Source organism: Parambassis ranga, chromosome 5, assembly GCF_900634625.1.
Source record: "Parambassis ranga chromosome 5, fParRan2.1, whole genome shotgun sequence".
In the NCBI taxonomy this organism is placed as follows: domain Eukaryota; kingdom Metazoa; phylum Chordata; class Actinopteri; family Ambassidae; genus Parambassis; species Parambassis ranga.
Window position 1 is genome coordinate 9,207,812 of NC_041026.1, and position 27,965 is coordinate 9,235,776.

The following is a 27,965-nucleotide window of genomic DNA, read 5'->3' on the forward strand; positions in this document are numbered from 1 at the left end:
GTGACACACACACACTTCTTGCTGTGTAGATTTTAACCTTCAGCCTGTAGTAGTATTATTTCATTGATCCCTTTTCTCTGTTAAAGCTTTTTTTTTTACTTTCTGCTTTTGCCGCCATTTCTGGCGCTGACGTGTGCAGGAACTTCACAAACCACAACATTTACATCACCGCGCCGAAATTCAAAGTGCTTGGAAACTTTCCCGGAAGCAAACACAAAGGAAAGAAACAAACGGCTCGAATAAAAGCACCCAGTGTTTCTTTTATTATTATTATCATGGTTAACAGTATGACATAAACTATATTATTCTATAATTCACATCTTATTGGCACACCAACAAAATTTACATCCACAAAAATTCACACAATAAAATGCAAACTAGCTCACTGTTACAGTTCAAACATGCTCCAGAAGAGCTCAGCACAACGTCGTTATGAACCTTCCAGGTGATTTTTAGAGATTTACAAAGGGGCAGTTTATCATAAGACCATCCTAACCCTTTGGGTTGATACCACGTCTACACGTCCTCTATTGTGCTTTACTGTAGAAATACTTAAAGACCGATGGCAGGGAGCGAGCACAAGTTGTAATGTGCGTATTTAAATAGAAATAGGCAAATAGTCCTGCAGCTGGAGGCTTGACTGTTTGACTAAATAGGCACATAATGTAAAAGTTAACTTTGCAAAAGGTAGGCTAGTCCTCAAAACACGTTAAGCACACAAAGGTATGACAGGCGTTAAAGGCCTAAAGGGGGGCACTGAATAAATAGGGTTAACAGCTGACGTATAAAACAGGGGTCTGTATTTACAGCAATACTCCTCAGTCACAACATTCCTGTGTCAAAGAAGGCTTCATGTTGTAGCTACAGAGCAGCAGGCTAACAGAAAGGTGTTAAAAAGGACAGAGTGGTGCTAAAAGCGGTGTTATGGAAAAAAAGAACAGAGAAGTCAGTGTTTGTGTTTCGGTGCTGGTGGAGTGGAGGAGAAGCTGTGATGGTTCCGATCCAGCGTATCGTGTTGAATGTGGTCCCTGGATACCTGGGACAGGTGGGGTTTATTGTTCTCTCTCTCTCTGAACCACCACCACCACCACGTCAGTCTGAGAAATGACTGATATGTAGCTTTGGTGTTCCCCTTCTCAAACGGATAGGCTGATTATGAAGGGTGCAGGTGTGTGTGTGGGTGGTGTTGTGGTTGATGGTGGTGGGTTCAGCTCACCATCTATATGACCTCCCTGCTGGTCCTGATGGCACAACACAGGACCATGCTGACAATCATGCCTATGATCTGAAGCAGACAGTTTAGTGGTGAGGTGATGGGCGGCGTTTATCAGACTTTACGTGCGACTGTAAGAGTGTAAGGACGAATTCTCACCATCACTCCTGCGATGCCAATCCCTATGTATCCAATGATGTGCAGCTTTTCATTGAAGAACTCTGTTATTGCACTCAGGCAGTCCTGAAACACAACAAGAAATTCTCCCCATCAGAGGACGTCTGTTAACACTGGTGCTATGCTGCCACCGTGTGGATGACAGCTGTCACCGCAGGCTTTTTTTTTTTTTTTTTTACCTTGGTGTCCGGCTCGACCTCCGCACACAGAGCGGCAGACGCCTCAGACGTGGAGCCTCCACAGCAGTTCAGCTGTAAACATACACGGTTAAAAAAAGATCAATGTGAGGATGAGGATGGTGGAAAAATAAACACACTGCACTCACAGTTTTGTGGTAAATCAGTGCTATTGCAGTGGAGTTGGAGTTGCTGGTGTCAGAGATGGAGTGGCTGTAAAACTTTTGGACTTCCTCAGCAATCTGTGATGGAGAGGAGAGGAGAGGAGAGGAGAGGAGAGGAGAGGAGAGGAGAGGAGAGGAGAGGAGAGGAGAGGAGACAGAGGAGAGGAGAGGAGAGGAGACAGAGGAGAGGAGACAGAGGAGAGGAGAGGTTTGTTTGGTGAGAGGAGGTGATTTTTTGCAATAAATAAATAAATAGATAAATAAAAATCAATACCTGTTCTTTGTTTAAGAATCCAAACACACCAGCAGTGATCTCTGCCCCAAAGATGATCAGAAGGCAAGCGAAGAACTGCAGAAAAGAAACGAGAGGAAGCAAACCGTCGATCAAAGCAATGATTCCCTCGTATAATTTTAATATAATTTTATTAATTGAAATAAACATGCCACTTTGCTATTTTTTAGTATGAAAGAAAAAAACAGATTAAAACCTAAATATTCATGCACCATAAAGTCTTAAACATAAAAAAAATGATATTGTGGTAAATTGCATAGTTGTGTTGCATATCTACAGCAGGCTGAGGCAGCGCTTAAACCCACCGCTGCCAGCAGACACTGAGACTCCCGGACGGCCCCGAAACATCCGAAGAATCCAACCACCATCATCAGCCCGCCTGCTCCGAGCAGGATGTACACCGCTGTGGAAACACACACACACACACACACACATTCATTAAGTACTGATGATGATGATGTGCAGTTCCTCACTTTCACTGTAGGTGGCAGTGTGGTCACAGGGCTTTTCTTTGCAGAAGGAGGACTGTTTAATAAGCAGCAGAGGGACCGGTGTAGGAGGGAACGTCTGTAGAAGCCTAAAACCTTCTGAACCGCCTCCCACAGCTCAGTCTGATTATCAGCCTACGGGCCTCGCTGAGAGGCTTTCAATCACCAACAGTCTGCACTTTGTTCAGAGCTTTCTTCAGAGAAGGAGGCGCCATATTTGTGTTGTTTAAAATCAGGCGGTGGTAGAACAAAAAACAGGACTCTGGACTCCTTCCCTGTGTGAGCGGCTCCAAATATAGCTCAAAGTCCTGCCCATATATAGACTGAATGTCTGCGGGAGCACGTTAGTCACTCTTTTAAAGCATTAGTGTGGTTTCCACTTCGTTAGCTCATGCTCCTGCAGGCTGAAGCATCATCTGTTTTGTGAAATCTAATTTTTGGTAGAATTGGACAGGGTGACGTCACCCCCCGCTACTCGGTCACAGTCCCCCTGCTCCCAGCCCTCTGTCTGCAGAGAGCCCTGTAACTAAACACCAGGCGGCTCCCGGAGGTCCATGCTAAGGGCCTAATCAGTGACATAGACACCAACCACTGCAGCGACTTAATTAATCCACAAGGGGCCGAATGCAAGCTGTTGTTTTCCTGCTGCTGAGCAGGTGAAGACGCTGCTTCAAAGTACAACTGTGTGGGTTAGCAATGGAAAACACAACAGAGTCTCCACTCTGTGTCACAAAGTGTCTGCTTTTGTTCTTCCATTGCTCCTGTGATGCGGCGATGCCTGGTAGCATACTGCAGAATACAGGCCAGCGAGTGTAAACACCTGTAACAGCTGTAATGTTTGACTCTGCTCCACACACACACACATGTAATGGCTGTTTACGACGCTGCAGATCTTAGCAACAAAGGTGACAGAATGGAAAGTGAATCATCCACAGGGAATGCTGCCACTTTGCCTTATTATGGTATCAGCCTGTTTAGTCTCTATGTCTGAGGGGCACACTCAGGAAACATCACGATGACCTGATCTGTTTTCCTATTCAAATAAGTTGCATCAGCTACAGTATAATACCGAGAGTTATGTGTCAATATATTAAGCTGCACTAAAACCTCCTCCCACAACTACCAGCCTACAGATTAGATGTGATCTTGGGCTAATCTTCATGCTACGCCTGCTGTTAGACAGACTGCAGTGTGTAGAAAGTAACTTTTCAAACGCATTCTTACACCGGCGACCTGCATTCGATCGATAAAAAACATCAACCAATGAATTAACTGTTCCATAAACTACACTATTTTCCTGATAAAAACATTGAATATTACTAAAATGTCTTTGCTAATCTGCAGCCAGTGGGCTCAGTAACAGGCTGACCAACCAGAGACTTGGACTCGAGTCGCACAAACAAAGACTTGTGACTTAGACTTGTGAACATCTGTTTCCTGTTTTATTTTGAAAGTTCCGTTTCCCTGTGCTGTTTACCTGCCCCACCCTGATTGTTTCCACCTTTGTCCTGTTAACCTCTGTGTTTTTATGTCCTTTATCTGTGTCAGTTTGTCCTCTTTGGTCGGACAGTTTCATTTTCTTTTTAATTTGTCTATGTTTGGCTCCACCTGAACTTTAAATCAAGAGCATCGGGTGGAGCTCAGGTGTATGTTTAAGCCATTATGTAGACACAAATACAAAATACACTTTATAGTTTGTTTGTTAGCAGACTAGCTGCTATGCTGATCATGCCAGCAGCATCATTTTGGTCGTTTTCCCTCCGCTGTGATTGGCTGCATCCTGTATGTTGGGTTTCATTTCTCTCTTCTCCCTTTAATCCCATGTGTTTAATCCAGATTAAAAAAAAACCCCACACTGAAATGTGGAAGAAGTAATAAACACAAGGCACCGTTAAGAACAGTGGAGGAACTGAGAGGACATTTGCATATCAAATTACAGTTACAGAACCAAAGATCTCACCTGCTGTACTTTGCATAAGCAAAACTTATTAAATAAATATTCCCATTTTCTTCCTGCTCAGACACACTGCAGTGCATCAGGTTGGGCTATTAAAGGAGTCTGCAGGTTAGTCTCCTGTCACCTGCCCCACCCAAACCTGCTCCTCGCCTCCTCAGGGAGGCGGCCGGTGCCATGAAAGAGCAGCAGCAGCCAGACAGCTGATGAAGTGAAGTCACCATTTTAGGTCACGGGCTAAACGGGAGTAACAAGAATAGGCTTCATTCTGATCATCTGCTCCTACGCACAGCAGAGAGGCCCTATTGTATGGAGTGCTCCACACTGACGGCTGTATGTTTTAATAATCTGCTTCTATGATCAGATTAAGGCTCCAGTCCATTTGTCATCATCTGTATGGGATCGATTGATTGCTTCCTGTTATTCCAGTTTAGCTGGAATCAAATCAGTGTTTGTAAACAAGACATAAATGTCTCCATAAATCAGAGCTCTAATGGTCCATTTCCTGGTTCACTTCCTCTCTGCAGGGAGAGAGGGGCACGATCAGAGGAAATGGAAAACACTTTACCTCCAAACTGCTGAAATAATTAATGATTAATTGATGACTCGGTATGAATGATCATTAAAACAACTTGGTGGAGAAGAAGTGATGATGCACCAACCACACAAAGAGCCTGATCACTCACACCTGCGGCCCCGGTGGTTAAAATGGCGACGGGGATTCCCCTGGGAGCTTCAGCACTGCTTGTAAACGGACTCCTGTCCTATGTGTATCTATATCAGGGAAACGTGCAAATACTAACAATCTATATTAGTTTGCTGTGTAGGAAAAACATACTGAGAAATCAGCTTAAGTGTCATGGTGGATGCAGTCACCATGCCAACCACACCATGACCCTTTTTCTAGATTTAAAGGCAGGGTAGGAGATTTCATTCTGATGCATTTTTGTTAAATTAGTGTAACTTCTCTTTACAATCCGATAGCAACCAGTTAGTTCGGCAGTTTCGCTTTAATACGAAGAATATGAATCATCTGTGGAAGCTATAAAACACTAAAAACATCAGCCAATCCTCCGGGTGGACCCTGCGTGGAGTATTGGCTGGTTGTCACTCTCTTCCTGCTCTGCGTGCACCAGAGAGGTACGTGCATGATGGCCGAAGTCACAGACCGCAGCTCGTCTTCAGGTAATGTGCGTCCATGTGATTGGAGGCGTGGCTTCGGGGTGAGCTCCGACAGAACGGGGCGTGTGTTTACTTTGGAAATCTGGCTGACTCTCACTGAGTTTTCAAAATCTCCTACCCTACCTTTAAACTAGTTTCTGTTCAATGAAGTGCAAAAAGTTCATCAACTCAGTGATATGAAAATACACAGAGGTGTGGTCATGACGTCAACCTGTAGGTGTTAACCTACTTTACCTACATTTGTCATTAGAACATCAATCCTATACATATTTTACAGTATATATACCAATTTCTCATGATAAAGGTAAGACAAATGATCGACATATACGGACATATATATACACATGTTAATGTTGGGTTTCTGTATAAGATGTGAGGTGAAGAAGAGGCTGTAGAAACTGTGACATACCTACAAAGAAGGTGTTGGGGGCGTCATCACTTGTCAGGAGTTCCACTGTGTTTGAGTCAAACCTGAGCCAGAGTCCCACCGCCAGCACTAACAAGCCCGACAGCTGAGGACAGAGGAACGATGGAATCAGTGACGTTTTCATGATTTATTTCTTTACAAGGCATCAGAGAGAACTGCACAGCCACACAGTGAGACCACTGGGTTGTTTTTTTTGTATGATCACTGAGTTAAGATTCAGCAGGTGGCGCTCTTGTCTTTGTCTCATCAAAGTTTTTTGTCCTCCTTCCTTTTATCTAATCAAACTTCTGTCTGGAATGTTAATGCTTCACCTCTAGTAGCTGTTAGGAGCTTTTCAAAATAAAATACCAAAACCACAAAGAGGGGGGGGGGGGCGCCTCATTCCTCTGTGGGACATTCAGACCAGCATGTGTCCCAGGACAGGAATTAATCCAACTAACCTGCAGATAAATGGGATTATTTAGTTGAAATTGGCCAAGAAAGATGAGGGACAGGAAGGATAACAGCACACAATGAATCTATTTTAAACATCGGACCATCTGTGACTCTCTTCCTGGCTCACAGACCAAACTGTCCTTTAACAAAAAAAAAAAAAAGGAAGCCTGGAGCACTTTGATGTGTGGAGCATATGAACCCCAGCATCAGCATCAGTGGTCCATCTCCCATGGTGCATTTCAGCCACAGGCTGTGCCAGCCTCACAGTGCCTGGGTGATGTAACTCATGTTGGCATCGGCTGCTCGCTGGCTCCGCACCCCTAAAATGACAGTAGCGACGCCCCTTTTGGCTGCTGCCACAACAGCTCTGCTTTCAGTCCCAAAAGTGTGAAACAAAGAGGCCGCTGTCGGTTTGGGTGACACAAGCGATCGCCTTACAGAGCGCAGATGAGTCAATGCAGCCGATTAAAGCCTTATATACTGTATCATTCAGCAGTAAGAGCAGCAGTGTGCACTGCTGGACAACTGGAGTCTTTGTGTTTATTTGTTTAAATGCTATAAAAGTAAGATCTGAATGAACAGAACATGAAGCTAAAGCCACATTAGGGAGGTGGCACACAAGAACAAAACATCTTTTTTAACCCTAATATTTGTCCCAGGCATCCGGGCAGATTATAACATGAGCTGATGCAAATGTCACTGCACAGAAAAGCCAAAGTGAAGCCACAGGTAACCTTATCTGAGCAAAAACAAGAAGAAACAGCCCTGCATGATGTTCCCAAAACAGATTAACACACACACACACACTCAGACCTGCTGCAGGAAAGTCACAGCACACTGCTGAACTGTCAGGAGAGCAGGATGTGTGTTGGAAAAGTAGCAAACACACCCTGGTGCTCTGATGTATGTGCTGCAGCATCCAACAAATCACAATGAGTGATGGTGGCTGATTGCATCCACGCATGAATTATTGATTATGGATGGAATGATGTTGATCAAAGTGTTTTTTTTAGCTATTTAATGGGCTGAGATGAAAGGAGGGTGTAGTTGAAGAGGAGACTGTGTGTGGACAGGTGCAGAAACTCCATTGAAAGCAGTTCATTAAACACAACACAGTGAAAACAGGGATGCACAGCCTGCAGCCTGCAGGACGGTAATTATGCAAACACTGCACAGTAAAGCTGGAGCAATGACGGGATAACGCAACATGATCATGTCCTTAAATATGACCGCAGATGGGGGGGTGATGCGAAGGACTTACCCAAAAGATGAAGTTGAAAACGAAGAGCAGATATTTGACGCATTTCATGCCGCCCTGCACTTTGCTCATGGTGCCTCCTGGTCTGTCGCTGTCTTCTGTTTAAACGTGTTTTATTTTGATTGCAAATCCTCACTCGCTGCTTCCTCCGCTCCTCCAGAACATCAACTCGGCGTCTTCAGTGATGAAGACCTGCGCTGTTACACCATCCCTACATGAAAACATGCGCACACGCAAGCTGCACAGGCTGCCCGCTTGCCCCGCCCCTTTGTGCGCGCCGTGCGTAACCGGTCTGTGGTTTGTTGTTATGTGTGCCCTGTTGGTACCTAAAAGGTGGGGTCTGCTGAGTGTGAGGGGGTCTCATGAGGAAGACATACATCAGTGTGTATGTGTATAGAACTCCCTCAGTTTAATCACATTCTGTCCAGTAAAGCTCATTTGTGAAGGAAATGAGTGCAGATATCCATCTGTTCTACACCGTTCTAACCTCTACACAGTGAACATGTGACCTTTTAACGCCGCTGCCATATTTCTGATAGCAGTGTTATGACAATATGGGATCCTATGTTTACTGAAACCACAGCGACAGGAGATAACTCACAACACTGTAACAGCCTGGAGTTCACTGCAGAAACACATACCATATCCTAACTGCTGATGTAAAATAACATTTTATAAACCAACAAGTGGGTGTAATCCACTGTGGAAACATTTATTTAAGTGAAAACCTGACACTTAACTCATTAAAATACAGTTAAGATGATGAGTTTGATGCCAGCACTCATCATCACCAGATTAAAGCCAAACATCAGGCTTCAAAACATGTTTCTATCACTTAAAATAAGACTGTTTTCTAAACATTTTTACACAAATTTACTCCTATAGTTGTGGAGAAATTGTTGAAAAACATTGTTCTCCAAGTATCAGGCTATAGTCAGTGTGGGAACATAAATATACTTTGATGACTTCAGGGCAGTGCAGACTGCAGCACAATCATGTTTTTGTTTTCTATTGGTATAAAAGAAGTTAAAATGAGAAGAAGGCAGACAGATAATTTCTCTCTTTGGTTACACTTGGGACAACAATCCTCCTCACCAGCTTTTCCCCCCCAAAAAAATCGCCTCCCCTTAAAGTGGCAGTGTGTCTCTTAGTATCTATATATCCTAAGGTCATGAGGGGCATGACCTTAGGGTGTAGCTGAGGTCACATGTCACAATATGCAGCTCAGTGTGTGTGTGTGTGTGTAATTTTGCACATTGGATGTGGTCGGCAGTTCCTCTGCATGAAGAACACATGTGGAGCGTCACTTAAAAAGGTCTTCTGTGTGTGTTCTCTGCAGGCTGGTCGGGTGGGGTCGGGTGGGGTGGGGGGGTGGGGTCAGCTCGGGTTCACCCGCTCTGACATTCAAGCTTCTCATGTTTGTGCATCCTTTGTTTGCTGCCGTGCTGATGTGGGAGGAGGAAACAGCGACCCCCCTGTTTGTGTGCCAGTCATGAGACACATCACATCACCTCCTACTAACTTCTATTTACAATCAGATAACGACGCCAACGGCAGCCTGAACTGCTGCATAGATAGATAGATAGATAGATAGATAGATAGATAGATAGATAGATAGATAGATAGATAGATAGATAGATAGATAGATAGATAGATAGATAGATAGATAGATAGATAGATAGATAGATAGATGCTGGAAGATTGATAGTTTCCATGTGACCTAGAATTAGATCATTGAACAGCATCAATGTTAACCTAATATCACTCTGGTCATCCAATCCTATCATGAATTCAGAGCTGTAATTATCACAGTGGAAGTACACCCAAACCATATCCTCAGGGTATAATGGAGATAATGGAGTCACAATCCCATTATCCTTCCACCGCCACCCTTTCCTCATCCTCCTCTACTGTGCTTGAATCTGGGGCAGTAACGTAACCTGATCTCCATATGTGAGTCATCCTCATCATCCAAGAGGTGAAGAGGCAATGTGTTGGATGCAGCAGAGATTCTAGAACTCAATGTGCGAATCTGCTAATTAGATATAATTGGATTACTGTCTGAACTAAGGACGACTTGAGAAACATTGTTTCAAATAGACAACACAGAAATATGGAGTCCATACATGCTGAAATAACCAAACAATGGACTCTTATGCAAAGCTTTTATGGGGCCTCAGCATTTCTTTCTTTGTCTCCATCTAGTGGATATAATAAGAAATGTCTTCCAGTCGTGCTCTGCACACATGCTTTGCATGATTTATCTGTTTATATCAGTGGTGGGCCGTCAGGGCCAGCAAGGCCTTCTCTGCTGGTCTAACCATACTCAGAATAAAAAAAACAAATATTATATCCACATGCTTGGTTGAGCTGCTTCCGGTGTTGTATGTTATGGTAGAGTTTTTATCCAATCATATTTTAGCTAGCTTGTGTTGCCAGGTTCTATGAAATCTGCCTAAAGGCCTTCAGAATCAACAGAGCAGGCTCCCGTTGTAAGTGAACGGACGCAGTCAGCTGCAATAGCCAATCAGATCTCGAGTCAGTGAGATCTAGAAGGCCTTAACGTTGAATTGGACATGAACGAGCCCTGTGATTGGATAAGCACTCGCACGAACCTAAAGGGGCGGCACACTGTAAAAACCCGCAGACGCGATACCAACAGCTACAGCTATGCTTTTAATCCATGACGGTTGAAGGAGGAGGCGACGCCATTTTCCAGACGGACCTTTCACTAAACGCTGGATCTTGTGAGAAGAGCTCGGCTAACCGCTTTGTGTCGAAGTGCACACTCGACGCTCAACTTTGCGCGCTCTCGACTCCTCCTGCGCAGTGCGCAGTCGCTGATAACTCCGCTTGTTTGATTGGTCACTTTCAACAGTGAGTCACTCCCAATCTGTCCCGTACTTCCGGTGGCCGAAAGAGGCAAGTAATATGTAAAACAGGCAAGTAGCACCTGCCTACCCAGGTACTTCATCTCCAATGGAGGGTTCCAGTTTGAATTTCTCATCATAAGGCAATCTGTCTTAGGGTTGGAATGGAATGTGTCTGCAATGACAAGAACAGTAACAATCTGAGGAATAAAGGGGCTTTAGCCCTGATTAGCTCATTAGCTTAGCTACTAGCTGCTGCTCCTATAGCTGCGCTGTGGTCTCTATAGATCATTAGCCGACTTTCTGGGTAAAACATGATCTGATTAGGGACGAGGGCGTTCATCCCACCCAGAATGGTCCAGATCTCATTTTTAGCAATTGTACTAAACCACCAGAAACTTAACACTAAGCCCATCAATCACATAAAACAGAAGAATCACTCTTTAATTCACTTTTAGTAATAATCGTAGTTGGTGAATTCATGTGGATGCAACAATGGTAGTCTTTAGAGTTGTCTGCTGTCTATCATGGCAGTAACACATGTTTAGGATGTTTACCTGAGAACAGATCTGTCAGTGAGTTTGTTTACTGTAGTACTTGTTGTTTGGTTATAGCTCAGTACACTGACTCAGTGTATCTCACTTTGACTGGACTCGATGCTTACATGACAGGAAGTGCTTTAACATTTGATAGCATTGTTTAAATAAACTTTAACTTACCAAAATGACTTAATTTGGATCCACCAAGGGTCTTAGTAATTATTGGGAAACTGAAACCAACAAATTACCAGAAGACCGCAGTGCACAGAACGGCCTCTACACTTACAAACAACTAGAAAATATTGTTTATTAGATCTACTGAATCAAAACAACAGTGTCTGGGCCTCCCACCTCCTCCAAACAGCCTGTCAGTGATTCGAGGACAACGCTGTCAATCACGCCATCTCATTTACTGATGTTGGGGCTCCGTATCTTTTTTTATTAATCAAATTTTATTCAGATTGACCAACAGGACACTGTTAGGAAAATAAGTACGTGCCAATATGTTAATCTTTCATGTGAAATGCCTCTGCTGGTAAGAAGTATTCCTCAGGAGATTTATTTTGAGACTGGTGGCTGTAATCCAGCTTTTGGCCTCTAGATGGAAGTGTTGCATTTTGTTTGCAGTGCAGTGAAGTTTAGTTTGAGGTAAACGCATCAGCAGTAAACAATCCTTCCCTGAAATTCTGTATTTACAGTTGACAGGTAGACATCTCAAAAGTTCATATTTGTCTTAAAATTGGTCATCCGAACCATAATAAATGTAATAATAATAATCCCTGCAGCTGTTCCACTTTAGCTCCAAGTTCTCTGAGTCACATCAGACATCCTAAATGCCAGCTGTGATACAAAACTGGCCTGCGAGCCTAAAAAAAAGTTATACTGACTGAATGCCTGGAGTGGAATTTGTTGTGTGCTGATGCCACTAAAATGTCAAAGCAAAAAGAGACCAAAAAAAAAAGGCAAGCCATGATATTATCAGCCAGAGTTTACCTCGTGAATCACAGGAAATCATGTCTTTTTCCTTTTGTTTCACATCAGGAGCAGCAGAGAAAACACAAAGCGAGGCCAAAGCATAAAAAGTAATGGCAGCCACATGGATTATCTATCTATAAGCCAGAAAAGAACCTTTATGGTCATGTCAATGGTTTATATAAACCGGTTCATAAGAATTATAAGAATAAAACACCACACATGTTTGTAAGTGTTTTTAATAAATAACAGTATCAGCAACATTTTAATGAAACCTTTCCTTATATCAGGCCTGGGTCAAAGTGTCAGTGGATTTGTCTGCACTGCAGGACACAGAGATACAGATTGTTTTTGTGCTCTTTTGAGGCTCAGGTTTAAATTTGTGCTGCTAAAACTAAATCACATGATTTTAAAGGCCGTGATGACAGGCTGACGTTGAAGCTTCCAAGCTAGTGTCCAACACACATAAACCAAAGGGCACTAAATGAATGTGTCTGCAAAGGAAATACAAGGGCAATCACTTGATGCCGGGAAACAGTTCCCACTCATGCAACTGTCAAGGCCTTCTTTAATCTGAAGTCATAAACCACAATTATATAAAGGTGTTTTTATTCATCAGACCTGTAGCTGGACCACAGAGGATCAAACACACGCTGTATATTGTTTCAGTGGTATTTCTAAATTTTCTCCTGAGCCAAAACCAGACAGCTGAAATCAGTTTTTTCTTAATTACAGTTTCCCAAGTCTGGATCACCTGTGGCTGTTTGGAGCACATCTTTTCATCATCATACATCATTCATACAAGATGAGCTTCGGCCTGTGTTTGCCAATAAAAATGGTAAGTGGAATTTTAGAAGATAAAACACCTCAACTCATCTCAATTTGAATTTAAATTCATGTCTGCTATGTCCCTGTCTAAACGAGATAGCACAATTATGATGAAATTATATGAAAACTGCTGGTATTCCTGCACAAAGTGGGAAGCAGTGCACCGTTATGAACATGTGAACCATCACAAATCCTTCAGGGACAGCAGGTGGCGCTCACTTTCAGCCTCCTGACTCACTGTGTTTACATACTTCAGCATTTTGACTGAATATTCCTGTTTAGAAGCCATGTATGGCTCGGGTTAGTCATGTATCATTCATCCACCTTCTGGCTGTGTTTTTCTATATTTAAAAACCTGTCAACATCCAAGTCCTCCGTAATGTTTGATATAGTATACTGGATCCCTTTTTTCACTGGGTTTGCATCTCTTGACCTGATGCAGCCGTTGGTTTGTTTCACTGAATGCTGTAATCTCACAAATCTCGTGAGAATCTTACTACCTTGCAGGTTAATGCATTGTTGTGTAGTGTGTTTGTGTACATTAACACGCCTTGTGATGCACACTGCTCTCAAGATTGCACATAGGAAGCTTATCCCAGGTGAGCCAGGTGATCCTTAAACCTGACAATTATTGGCTAAACCAGGAATTAACTGGAAAATGTTATTTTCATGAAAAAGCCACACTATAATATAATAGTAATATCCAGTCATGATTTCAATGTGATATTTAAATGAATGTTTTGCATTTTTTAGGTTTAAAAACATCGTCTTCATCCATCTTTAATGTTTTGATTCACATTATATTCCAGCAGCATAATATTTGTTCCCATTGTTGCCTGTTATTTGGTCCATGTTTCATTTTTTTATGAGTCTCTGTGATCAGTATGGAGTTTGATCAGTCAGGTTTTGAACAGATACCGTTCATTATGCTTCAAACAGATTTAAAAAAAGCTACAATCCAGATACGCTTTGACCCAGGTCTGCTGTGGAGACATGCAGTCCTGATACATATACCAATAATTTAATTTGTGCAGAGGGTGAGAGGTCTTTTGTGATAAGTTATGTCTGCATGTTAGCATGAGTATGTCTGTGTGTGTGTGTGTTAGTGTGTGTGTGTGTGCAGGTAAACGTCCTCACTGCCGCCATGACTTGCGGCTGAGGACGCACACACAGGCCACGTTGATGCGTATGAGCCTCCAGGCCACCAGGTTCTTGAATGAGGTCAGCGCTCGTACAAAAGTGTGTGAGTTGGTGCAGTAGGAGTTCCAGTGTCTGGCGTCGATTCCTAAGCAGCCCGTGTTGCCTGTTGGAGCGCTGTGACACGTCGTCTCGAAGAAGTACTGCTTCTTGTTAACATTGTTGATGTTCACGTCTGGTAGCACTGTCACCTCGTTGCCTGAGATGTCCGTGGCTTTGGTCTTGTTTCCCACCCAGACACTAATGCTCTCGCACACAGAGTACACCCCACGGTGCTGAGGCTGCCCTGCTCGCCTGCGGGTCCTTCTGCTGGCGCCCTGTGACTCTGCTGGCTCTGCATCAGGGGGTTGAGAGCTGAACAGCACTCTGGGTGAGAGGTAGCGGCGCTTGGTGAAGAGTTTGGGGTCCACGACGTGGATGGAGTTAGGGTTGTTGCTGGGATCCTTCTGCTGTGCCGTTGTGGCGCTGCACGAGTCCCCTCTGATGGCGGCCACAGCCTGGGCACTGAAGAGGAGGAACAGGACCAGCATGGATGACCTCATGGGCACACAACCTATCAAGAGTAGGGACAGAAAACACTTCTCTTACAGCATATAATATGTTTTTACCAGATAGTTTCTAATTCTGACAGTTACTTGATTGAAGCAGGTGAAGCTGAACTTGATTTGACACTGTGGGAGTATTGAACATGATCCAAGGCAATAATAATCCTCAGTTTATACCTACACGTTGCTGTTTATTTTAGTCCAGAAACAATAATAGTCAAACACAATTATTAGCCTCCCTCTTATAAAAAAAATTAATTTTTAAAAAATGTCCCACATTCTGTTTAATTCTGTTTAGATACAGATTATTTTAGTTTGTACACACCACCACCACCACCGCGTTTGACCGTATGAACTGTGTTCTTTGGGTTGCACGACTCTCATTTCTTTCTCCAAATGAAGGAACATCTCTGTGACCAGAGAGCTCTAGTTTTGTTTCATCAGACCAAATGACACACCGCTAGAGACAATCTGTCTCCGGGTTGTCTCCAGCAGACTTCAGTCTGGTCTGGAGGTGTCTTTTCTACAGAAGTCTTTCTTGGTCTGCAGTCTGGCAGTCCACACCTGACAGGACTCGTGTCTCTGCAGCTGTTCTTGGCTCTTTAGACACATCTCTCACTATTTGTCTTTCCAGAACATTCCAAATCATTCCAAATGCCTCTCTTCCTGTCTCTGACAGTCTTGTTTTGCACTGTTTTCTTGATAAAACCCCTCATGTGTACGTTCTGCAAGATAACAACCCTTACTTTTAAGTGTAAAGCAAATGTTCACAGGGTCGCTCAGTTAAAGCAGGGACTACTACTGCCACTACTACTGTCATTACCTAACAGTGATCTGAACTATGGCTAAGCAAAGAAGAAGACGTGTTTAGAGGGGCTAATAATATTGACTCTGGTAGTTTTTGGTTTGCGTGAAAAAGGTCTTTTACTCAGAACTCAGACCTGAAGAAGCCACTCGGGGGAGTGGTGAAATGAGTCCAGTTGCCTCGATTTAAACTCTTGGACACACTCATGGGGATGTACTCTTTCCAGTGAAGTTTAATCCGCTGCAGATCCCTCCCATATTTTCTTCTCCACAGTTTCAAGGTAGAACATGTTGCACTGTGTTGTTAAATGAATGCGGGTGCATGTGGCAGCTCAGCTTTAGCGTATCCTAACACTAACAGTTTAGGGGCTTGGCATTAACAGTTTTCTTGAGTACAGTTCATGTAAAATTCTGTTTGGCAGAGTCTGTAAATCCTAATTAAGCAGGCAGGATTCTGAGAGGAAACGCTGCGGCAACAAAGTCCCTGAACTGATTTGCACATGTAAACAGGAAGCCGTAGAATGTTTGATATTTAATTTAACAATAATAGTGGAATTATTGATGTAATTACAGAGAGAACAGGGGAACTGACTTCCAGTCTCTGGCTGACAGCTTTTATAATCCCAACACGAACACAGCTTAAAGCCGAAGTCTGCATCATACACACCTCAGTTTTCCTTCTTTCACTTCAGTTATTATGTATTATGGACGTTTCTTATGTCATATTTTAAATAAAGCTGCAGGAGTTTTTTCCCAAGAGCTGTTTCATAGACCAAAGAGATTTTAAGACACACCTTGAGAAAGCCTTCATTACTTTAATTTGTTAGACTAGCAGGGGTAGGAAGAGAAAATAACTAGTGAGGGATGTGTCTAAAGAGCTGAGAACAACTTCCAAGACACTGGTGAGTGATTTAGCCATGTCTGGAAGTTGATTGTCAGAGAAGACAGGCGCTCGAGTCGAGAAATGGACTGGCAGCTCCAGGTCAGACTGAAGTACGCTAGCAACAACATGGAGGAAGATTACACAGACTGGAAGTGTATCATTCGGTCAGATGAAAATAAAACGCGGTCTATGTCGTCTTCACATTACAAAGGCCCGAACAGTGAAGAACCACCAGGACAGCAAAGTGATCATTATTTTACAGACCTGCACAAAGTCCTGACTTAGACTGGATTAATTTGGCTCCAACTGTGTGTACAGTAAAACATCTGGAATAGATTAGACTACCCTGACATCTCTAATGACCAGACAGATGGAATGACATTGGGTGACAATATTATATTGATTCCTGCGTGCCACAGCATCACCTAAAATTGCAGCACCTTGAATGTTTTTGTCACTTGAGGCTGGCTCCAAATTTAAGTCAATCCTCATAGACCTCCTTAAAAAGCTATTAATGAACTACTTAAGTACATGACAGCTTTGAAAGCTGTCTGCCTAGGCAGCACTCGGCTGCTCTTCCCTTTTTCAGACAGCTAATCTGAACTGGACAGACCTCACATACAGTTCACATGTACGTAGAATCGATAGCTTCAAATGGCTTCAAATTTTTTGTGACTATAGCTGCTTCACAGCCTTAACCCCTTAAACCTTTTGGATCAGTCAGATAAATCACTGATTGACTGTAGTGTAAATTAAACAGGAAGGAACACACTATACCTCCCCAACAATAAAGAAAAACAAACATACACAGATATTTAAATGATCCATGGAAATCAGTCACACTGCACTGAGAAGCAGAACTGACACTGTTGTGACATCCCATCAGTTTGATATCATTTTCTTTTCACCACGCTGTGACTCACAATGCAACACACACACACAACAGAACATCTGTCCTTGGATAAATGGACAGGCTGTGTGTACTGTATTTAACACAGTACAACAGGCGTGTTAACACCTGCGGTGGCTCTGTGTGCAGGCTCCGTCAGGTAGGCTCATTATACGCTGTGTTCGCCTCGGGTGTCAGAGTGAGCGCTCGTGGATTAAAACTGTTGGCAAAACAAATCCAAAGAAAAATCATAGCCTGTAGAGCAGGACATGATGTGAGCTATGATTACACTGATAAACGCTTGTGAGATCTGACAGTTCAGATGAGCTTCTCCTCCTTTGCTCTGTCTTCCTTTGTGTGCTGCAACATTTGAACATTAAAAAAAATCATTCCTGCTTTAATTTTTGGATGATCAGTGTAATTGCTATAGCAACATGAGACCACTAGAGGCTCACTTTTGTTCTTTTTTTAAAAATATATTAGAGCAAGAAGAGAAAATATCCATCCATTGGAACAAACATGAAATCTCAGAAATACCTTGAGACAATTTTGACTTCAGAATGAACTAAAACTGTGGTCAGAGGTCGCGGCAACTTTTATGTCATAAGCTCATACAGATGTCTGTATGCATGCATGTGCTTTAAGACAAAAACCACGACCTTTACCTAACCCCTAAGCCTGTTTTGTGTGACCGTCTGCAGTCTTATTTGACCTCCACGTTTCTCAGCCAGTCTCCTTATGTGGACTTTTGCTACTTTTTTTTGTTCGATGATTGAGTGACAAGTCGGATGACATCAGCTAATTCATCACCAATGCTTTGGTTTGGGCAGAAGCAGCATGGAATAATACAAGAGTAGCTTAAACAACAGCTGAAACAGCTGCACAATAACACACAGATAGGTAAGGTGTGTAGCTCCACAGTGTATGAACTGATGATTTAAGTCTGATCATTAGCAGAATCAGTCTCTCTTTTCCACTTTTTAAATCCAGTGCTGTACTTTAATGATATTTCCCACACAGTCTGATCCCAGTATCTGAGGTAGTCATGTATTTGTATCCGGTTTCACACGCACACACTGACACAAAATGACCAGTCGGCCATTTTACCTGCCACCGTATGTGATTATGAAACTCCAGGAGTCCTGGGTTCATGTCCCCATTATGTTACCATTGCTTTATTTCTGTGAAGTGCTTCATGCCTGTTGCAAAGGTCACTTCCATCTTGTTTTCAAACATCAAAACACAACTGGTTAAGGTTAAGAAAACAGGGTGAGGTTGTTGCAAAAATGATTTGTCAACCTGCATTAAAAAAATGTAATTTTAATGTAATTTAAAATTACACTTAATGGGATGAGACTGGGTCAGTTTGTACCTGGTCTATTTTTAAATATGGGATGTTTTTGTTAGCAGAATAATACATGACACTGCCTTGAGTTTTCTTATGATTGAAACAATGCCTGTAGTGTTGCATCACTCTTCTTACCTTTTCAGTGTCTCCTTGTGAACTGTATGGCCTCTACGGGTCCTAGAGGATGCAGTCAGAGTTCAGTGAGTTCTGGGCTCCTCCTGCCATCAGGCCTGGCTGTGGCCCCCATTCAGCACTCCTCTGCCTTCACTCTGCCTTCACTCTCCAGCCCTGCCTGTTGAGAGACACGCACAGAAGGTATCTCAACCAGCTCATAAACCCACTGTAAACATGTGAGAAGGGAAGAGAAAGTTCATGCCTTTTCTCCGGCTCACCAGATCATCACATACTGAACATACCGACATAAAGGAGCAGACCTGCATGGTGTAGGTTATGAAGAGAGGAAACATTTAATATTAACACAGTAAATTTTGTCAGCTTCTTTGGATGCATGAGGTTTTAAACACTGCAGATGTGCAGTAAAAGTTTAAATGGACAGTCGAAACCAGAACATTGTGGAACATGGGATTTTGTTTATGGAACTGTCTCCATATGTGGACAACATTATGTATAAGGACCGTTTGTATGGTATGCATTGTATTATTTTATCATGTGTACTGATATTTGGAACTGATTGACTCTGTGGAGCTTTCATTTTTGTCACATTCTTCAGAGTATGAAGTTGTCTTTGTTACCATAGAAACAGATGTACAGACATATGAGATCCCATTGTGATTTATGAAATGATAACAGGTACAGCGTGTCAACAGGAGCATCCTTCAGGAGAAAATAACCAAAACTCGAAATCTCTTCTAAATCTGTCTGATTTAGGTAAAAATGAACTCGAAGGGGAATCTTAAATAAAAGCAAGGGCAGGCTTTACCTGGGCAAAAATACACTTTTTTATCTCTTCTGCTTCTACATCTTAAATTAAAAATGTCTGTAACTTGAGTTTGGGCAATTGTTCATGGCACAAGAAAAAATTGTTAAATGAAACAAATCCTCTGCAGAGAAGGGTGCAGATTGACCACATATTAGATTGGACAGGTAAGAACAGGCAGCATGATATTAAATGTGATTATCAGATTATTCTGAGCACACAAAGTACCTGGAACTTTGTGTAAAACAGTAAAACCCCCAGTGTGCACTCTACTATTTTGATAATGATTACAGTAATATTAGCTTCTCTGCGGTTAGCAAACATTCAGCCAGAGGAGAATAGCAACATTCATCCAAGCTACTAGGTGGGCTACAAAAACGCACTGCTGTACAGCATTAGTGTGCACTGGGGCATCACACAGCGTGCTACTCATTGAGCCTTGAAGCAGATGGGCTACAGCAACACGGGATTATTACACTGAAATGTGGCTACGTGTTGACTCATCACCACCTGATGACTGAGTGAAAAAAAAACCACTGCATGGTCAGTGGATGTGGAAGTAGGAAAACGGTGTTTCTTGGCGCACCTTACACCATTAGTATAAATAAGTGGATGCTTTCAGCAGCTGTCAGCTGACATCACAGTGTGTCAGGTTATTTTTGATTGGTCTGGAGCGTTAACACTTCCCAGACCCTATCCAATAAAAAAAGAGCGGATGTTTGTAGCACAATGTGCCAAACTGCCAGTGAGTCGGCATGAAAGAGACCCATGTGGAATGTTTTCAGATGTTATTAAAGCTCTGTTTCATACAGCACGTCTGAGGTTGTGGTCTTCCTTTATGATTAGAAAAAAAGTTAAAGACGTCATTAACTGTAACTGTTACCTGCTGCAGGCACCTTAAGCCTACCAGCTCATCCCATCCCTTCAAATACAATTTTTCAATTAGTTTGTTTCCTGAGTCTGACTCACAGTTTTCTACATTTCATAGTGCAGGATTTTTTTTTAATGCTAGCAGATGCTCATAACGTGCATCTGGAGTCATACTTAATGTGAATTAGTGTTTTATTGGTTTTGCAGTGGGTTTTATTAGCTAAAATGAATCGGGTGTACCCCACCTCCAGCACAATGACTGCTGGGATATGCTGCTCCCACATCACTGACAGATTAAGACAATGGATGGATTAGGAGGATATGAAGAAAAACAGCTTAATATCTGCTCATAAACATCAAGCAATATTGTTGCTGGAGATGCTGTTTCCAATCATGACTTAACTTTAAAGTTTTATTTTAACAAGATCAAACTTAAACTGTGGGGCCACCTCAAACATGCTTTTAAATAAAAAAAACGTGTTAGTTCAATTGCATAGCAGCAAATGTGTATAAAAATAAAGATGTCACATTTAAAAAAAACATAAAAATAATAAAGTATTATATTTTGGACATCAGGCCACATGGATGGGCCATATATGGTCCCCGAGCCAATAATTTGACACTCCAGATCTAAATGGATCATGGTGTGGCCACATTTATCAACAAATATGTGTTTTGTTGCCAACATTTTAGTTCCGCAGTTCTGATTGGCTGGCTGCATCACGATAGCAACGGGCGCTGAGGCTCATGGGTATCGTAGTGTTTTGCATTTATTAACTGACAGTTACGAAAACCGGATTTATCAGGAAAACAAACGAGTCAGAAACTATATAAATAAAAATAATAAAATAATTAATGATTAATTAATTAAAATAAAACAGTAAAACCAAAATTTATAAATATAAAAAATAATTGTATATTATTTTTAAATAACACATTATTTTCCAGTCATGGCCTGTTTAAACTCTCACTGTCCTGTTATGTATTTCTTGTTGTTTTTTTATAAAACTATGTTCTAGTTTTCTCTGCTAATGCTAACACTTCATTAGCTAAGCTAGTTCACCTGCCGTGACGTTCAGCTGTGCTTAGCCGCAGGTCACATCAGCTGCTGGGCCTCCCACAACCGCTTGGAGTCGGGAGTTTTTGAGACCTCCGGGAGCTGGAGGTGAGCTGCTTCCTGAGGGGTTTGATCACCGCTGACATGTCGTGGCTTCACCTCATCAAAGCTACAGTAAGTGTGTGCTTCTTTTGCTAATGTGTTGCTGTGTGGCTGTTAGCTTGTTAACAGTTACTGCTCATGCGCCGCTGCCATTCACTTGATGTTTGAATGAATTTATTTTATTTTATGGCTCTCTGAGGTTACTTTTGGCACTGCTTTTTAAATGTTGTCGTTTTGTTTATTTACATAGCTGTTGTTGACATAAATAAGGCTAATGTTGTGAGCTGAGTTTTGCGACATTTTACTGGTTTGTTGTTTGTTTACGTTAGGCATTGCAGTTGTTTTTATACTATACTAACCCCTTAACCCTTAAAATCAAGTTTTTATTTTGTGCTTTTGAGTCATATTAAACTTAGGCCACAGTTAGCAGCCATACAAGTCGCTAGTGTTCACTGTCCACCCACTTCACACGTCATCACCATTCATAGTTAAATAGATATTTATCAAATGCTCACTTTAAAGTGACCCCTGACAGAACCTGAAGCCATCTTAGATTGACAAAGAGGGTGTTGTGGTTCCAAATACCAGCACATACAGTACAATAATACAGTGCATACTAATACAAATGTCTGTTTTTATGCATAATGTCCCCCTGTCTCTGATGGACACCTTAGGTTTTGACGAGCCAGCTCACTCAAAGCAAACCTGGCTCTGTTACGACTTCTCCAGGGAGCTGTGAAACCTCCATGCACACCAATCATCAGTGTGAATAACTTACATGTGTTTTTCCTGCTATGACATGTCAAACTGCCTGTTTGGAAGCTCAGATTAAACGAATCAATCTGTAGAGTTAGCTGGATGTGCCTTGTGGTTTGGCCTAATAACAGCTGCTGCTCCTGTTGTTTTCCATAGTTCCATAGACTTTCCATACAGCTGGCTGCTTTTGTACACTGAGACGTTTGGGTTGTCATTAATGCTTCTTGTACTGGCTGTAGTTTTTTGGGATGATGTCAGAACTCTGGGTCAAAAATGTGATGCTGTCACAACAAGGCTGTTTTCAGTGAGACAGCTGACCCTCCTTGACACAGAAAGGACGTTGAGCAGACGCACGATAAGTCTACATAGAATAATGTGTCTTTAGTTGACAGTAGTGATGTCCAAATGAAGCAGTATTGAACCACTTCATTAATTGTGTTGCGTATGGGTTCATTCATTCAAAGCTTCGTTTTAGTGACCTCTAGTGGTGAAATAGGACACAGTGTCTTAATTGTGTGATGTACATATATTTTAGTTAAGACTGATTAATTGGTTTCGGTCAGTTGATTCTATAAATGTATGTGTTGCAGTAGGAGCTTGTGGATATGTCTGGATAGTAATTCAAATATTTTTAATGTTAAACACTTACTGCTTCGGACGTCACCAAAGCAAGCTTCGAAGCAGTGGTTCAACATAAATGCAGCTGCAACTCCGAAGCCTGTATCGGAGCGGCGGCGTCACTTGGCCATCACTAGTTGACAGAAATTCATGCATTTCTCACCATATAACACGCAAAAATGTTTATTGTGCTTGAGTAAATGCATCTATAATAACAGACATGTGCTTTATTTCTGCTCATTTATTGGAAAAAGGTTTTACTGTAAGCTGTCTCTGGCCTCCCTGCTTTACTCTGTGCTGCTTTTCATGTGCAGGTGAAATGTTCTTAATATATAGCTCGTATAGCATCTGATAAGGTTCATGTTAGCATTCATTTGTAGCACCTACAGGTCTATTGTCATGTTTTGTGGACACTGCAGTCAGATCTAACATATACTCCGGTACATTGTGAAAGCAGACAAAACAGCTGTTTCCCAGTGAGTGTGGCTTCACTAAATCATCAAGCCAATCAGTTATGTGGTCTGTTAGCCTTGAATGGAGAGGCCACCCATAAACACCAACCTACAGCTCATTAGCTCTAATGGAGTCAGTTTAATGAACCCTGCCTGGGTTGACTGACAAGCAGCCTAGGGGTGGCACACAATCCAGTCTGCAGGCCCCGGACAATCCAGCTCTGTGAAAAAAAAATGGCAGTGCCTTCATTCATATGGTAAAAGTCACACAGTCCCTGAAGTAACCTGATCCACGGGGCTGGCTCTCATTCAAAGAGGAAGGGAGCTGCATGTGACTTTATCTGAAAGCCAGCGATGGGCTTTGAATGACATGCTGCTCATTACGGTGCTGTGGTCATTCGTGCAAAACTGCTGCTGCCCCGGTTGAAGCTGAATTTAAGCCTGTAAACTCACATGGTCCCAGAATGAAAACTATAAAACCTTCTGTTATTTTTTCATTGGGCATTAAAAAAATGACACTTTTCCTGGTGTGATAAGTTGATAAGTTTGTCGTCCTGCACACGTAAGGATTGCGAGTCTTCACTGTCACATGGTCATTCAGGAATGCTAATTTGATTTTAGAACAACCGCTCTGTTTATGTGATTGGGCATCCTCAGACCACCTCTTCCTCAATATGACAGACAAGTTTAGTGGTCGCCATTTTGACAGTGATGTCTGCCACTTTCACAGACTTCTACAACAGCATCCTCCATTATTGGTAGACCAGTAAATATTGTAGGGGACTATACGTTTGAAAAAAAAACATGCTTGTTCTTCTGGGATTGATGTGTTCTGTCTTAATGTTATGGGGTTTTTGTTTATTTGATGTGGCCAGTAGGGGTCTAAAATATACCAAAACACCTGACTATACATGCTGCTGTAAATGTTTTTCCTTCATAGAATTCAGATTCAAATTTGGAATTAAAATAAATTAATTTGATGTACACATAAAGAAAGTCCCCCGACCTCAGAGTGCAGGAACCTTTTCTCCCTTGATTAAAATTGTAGTGTAGCAGTAAACGTTTTTGCAGTTACACTGTGAGACTTTCATCATATTGCTGCTGGGAATATTGTTGTGTAACAGTTAAATCATTTCCTGTGGTCTGTTTTTGAGACACGCTCATATTAATTGATGGATGGGAATCCCTTAATCATGCTGTGGTATTTTCATATATGGAAGGCAGAAAGATGATGCAGTAACAACAGTGTCTAAACATGTCTTGACGTGTGCAGTGTTGTCAATCAAAGATAAATGTCATAATTTTGTTGCCATGGTGACTGTACAGTATATTCCTTCTTGGGAAAACAAACATCAGTGCTAATAGAAAGTTCCTTAAACTATTCACAGTGTGTGTTCTCCTTCATTACAAAAAAAAAATCAATAGATCCAGATAGATCTGTTTCTAATTAATGCAGTACCTCCTGATTTTGGTCCAATGAAAAAGTTCATTTCAGTCCCTGAGTTCTCATTGATACTCCCTCTGGAGATATGCTTGTTCTTTCAGACCACAGTCCTTCTATCAGGCTGCGCTCTGTGTATTTGATTTGAAGTGAATCTGACAAACATCCAGCTCTCCCACGCAAAACAACACAGCAGCAGGTGATGACAGGAAATTGGGCCTAAGATGCTGATAAATGTTGGGGAGAGACAATGTGTACAAAGGTCTATCACTGTATCACATTAAAGACCTAGTATGCTGTTTTTGTAAAAAAAATAAAATAAAACAATACCAGGAAAGCAGATCAGAGAAGAAAGCAACATTACAACACAACAACAGACAGCAGCTTTGGTTCAAGATGAGGTCCGATACATGTCAGCAAAGACCCACTTTGCAAATCTCAAGTAAACAAAACAAATATCCATTTTGTACCAGAGCTTCATACTGACTTGAGGAGGTAAGGATGTGAGTCTCCCTTGTGTTTATTTTCTTCAGGGTGAATACAAAAATTCAAACACTAACATTTATTAACTAACACTAACATTCAGGGCTACTGTGGATATAATCAATCCACATCCAAAAAAGTTGCATTTCCAATAAACTCCATACTTTTAAAAAGGGTTTTAAAAAGTTTGTTTTCTATGACAGACCATTGTTGTTCAGTACATTGTGTCCATATGAGCCATATGTTTTTTTTAGGCTGTGCGTTGTCTCAGTTTTGGCCTGAATGCACGTCAGGTGACACCTAACAGCATCAACCCTAAACACTTCATGTCCTGCACAGTTTCCATAAATAAGAAATTTAGCCAAAGCTGTAAAAGGGTGTAAACGGGTTAACATGTTTATTCCATTTTTTACTAGGTGGTCTATTAGGACTGACTCCTCAAGTGGCCATTTAAAGAACTGTAGTCTTTGGTGCCTCCATGTTGACAGAGCTCTAGTGGTTGCTGCTTGTTTTCGGCCCTGTGTTGGATCATTACTCCTTTGTCTACTTGACCTGTAGTTCCCATTTAGTTAGGTCTAGGAAAGGATTGTGGTGTTTGAAGAGTAAAATAAAGCAATAAATGCGACTACCCAGAGCAAGAGATTTGAAACTCTTTGATATACCTTTATCTAGACCTCCTGTGCACAGATGTATCATGGTTTGGGTTAAAAAAAAGATCCTTTCATGTCCCACGTTTTCTGCTATTTTATCAGCTACCACAGCAACAAGGCCTTGGGTGATTTTGCATATGTCCATGACCTTAAAGTGTACAACTACATAAACACAAGCCATTGCAATAACCTTAAAATTTTAAATTTTTAAATTTTTTTTATGCTGACTTTACATAGGTCATGTCCTAGGACAGCATAACCTAAAGTAGCACACTGTTAGAAAACTACATTTCTTTCCCTTTGTTTTTCCTCACACAAGTTTAGGATGTGTATGTGTGTTGCTTTATCGTTTGGATGTCACAATATTCAACATAAAATGTTACATTGGAGGTTTTCCACCTTTCCAAACCTGCCTCAGCTTGTCCACAAGCTGAAGGGAAGTGAAATGTCTTATTTTTTTTCTTTTGGCAACTAGTCAAAGGAAACATTTTAAGATGGATAATCACATGCAAGTGAAGCCCATAATTTCCAATTTAACCCGACTGCTGTCTTGTTGCATCTAGTTGAAGCAATTTTTTGCATTTCGCTGTTATCAGAGAACTTTGTGGGAAACCATTTCAAACACAGCGCGACCTTTGGTTGGGAAGCGGGGCCTCTGCTGGCAGTTGGTTGTGATTTAAGGCAGATGTGTGGAAGCCTGCCTGGCTCGAAGACCCAAAGACCCCATCGGGTCCAAACTGGACTGAACTTAGTCGAACCGAAGAGCTGATACGGGGAGGGCCGGTCAATCGGCAAAATACTGAAGACTGAATTCATCTGGAGCTTCAAGTGTGTGAATTTATCAGTGAGAGTAGACACTGGGACTGCAACTTCTTGATGACAATAGGAGCCGGTTGTTTATGTTTATGTGCCAAAATCATAATGTAGCTCTGTGATTAAGTATTTACAAGCTAAGCAGTCTGCAGAAGTGGGGGCTTGATGTAGAAAATGCTTCCTCAGATTGTATAGCAGATCTCACATCTGCACACAAAATCTGTTGAACTTTGTGACAATGATAAGTGAAAACAGCCACAGAAAGAATGCGTCGTAAAGCGTACGCCATCTTTCTTTATGTTTTCTCAGATCCTAGGCAGGAAACATAATCAGTGAGTACAACAGCGACAGCCACACGAGGATGGTAAACGGCAGATTTAACAAGGACAGTTTCATTACTCACTGATGGTTGTTTTTGGTCTCACAGCGCTGAGGAAACGCAGCTGACCCCAGTCTCTATACACAGTGTAACTAAACACAACAGGCCTAGTGAAGACACAGGCTTCACTCAAGTGCTCCCAATTAGTTGAATATACTCTTACAACAGTGATCGGTGGGGCAGCTCATGTGTTGTTTTCATCGTCCAGTGGCACGCATTCAACAATGTGGTGGAAGTTTAGTTTGTGCTGGCAGACCTTATGTGCCTGGGATGAACCGTGTGTCATCATTAAGTCAACTTAATGTTAAGAGCCGAGTTAACAAAAGCCTGTTTCCCACTCCCACCTGATGATAACAGATTTTTTTGTGTGTGTGTGTGTCAGGATTACCGCCAATTCAATTATTGGAGGACATTAAAATGGCAAATGCCAGATCAGATATGGCTTTCAATGCTTGGACAGAAGTCTGATTTCATTTCTTTCCTTCCTCTGCTGTCATCCTCATGTGTCCTCACTTGGCTGAAGATGATGCTGAATCAATTACTGTCACAATAACAGTTATGCAAACCCTTTAAAAACACAGTGCCATGCACATTTTGTGTTTTGAGAAAAGGCTCTCTATTCACACCACTGCTGTGTCTGTCAGCGTTTTCAGTGGTCCTGTTAGCCTCCAAACATGAGCTGTGGTCTGTCGTGTTGTGGTAATTTTTTTTATTCTGTGGTAAGAAGACAGATGGACATTCGCCATAAAAGTTTCACATATTGACG

The 27,965-nt window shown here is 41.9% G+C and overlaps 2 protein-coding genes across 2 annotated transcripts; both read right to left on the reverse strand.

Annotated features, from left to right (window-relative positions):
- Positions 1 to 285: 285 nt before the first annotated feature.
- Positions 286 to 7,964, reverse strand: tspan2a (tetraspanin 2a). Its single transcript, XM_028406415.1, has 8 exons — positions 7,770 to 7,964; positions 6,056 to 6,158; positions 2,328 to 2,425; positions 2,005 to 2,079; positions 1,716 to 1,808; positions 1,570 to 1,641; positions 1,373 to 1,456; positions 286 to 1,285 (listed from the first exon to the last, which is right to left on the reverse strand). Exons 1-8 carry the CDS (start codon positions 7,836 to 7,838, stop codon positions 1,220 to 1,222), a joined length of 660 nt encoding a protein of 219 aa, XP_028262216.1. The 5' UTR covers positions 7,839 to 7,964; the 3' UTR covers positions 286 to 1,219.
- Positions 7,965 to 14,018: 6,054 nt separating this feature from the next.
- On the reverse strand, positions 14,019 to 18,801 carry ngfb (nerve growth factor b (beta polypeptide)). Its single transcript, XM_028406712.1, has 2 exons — positions 18,777 to 18,801; positions 14,019 to 14,725 (listed from the first exon to the last, which is right to left on the reverse strand). The coding sequence occupies exon 2, from the start codon at positions 14,712 to 14,714 to the stop codon at positions 14,109 to 14,111; it is 606 nt and encodes a 201-aa protein (XP_028262513.1). The 5' UTR covers positions 14,715 to 14,725; positions 18,777 to 18,801; the 3' UTR covers positions 14,019 to 14,108.
- Between the last annotated feature and the right edge of the window lie 9,164 nt (positions 18,802 to 27,965).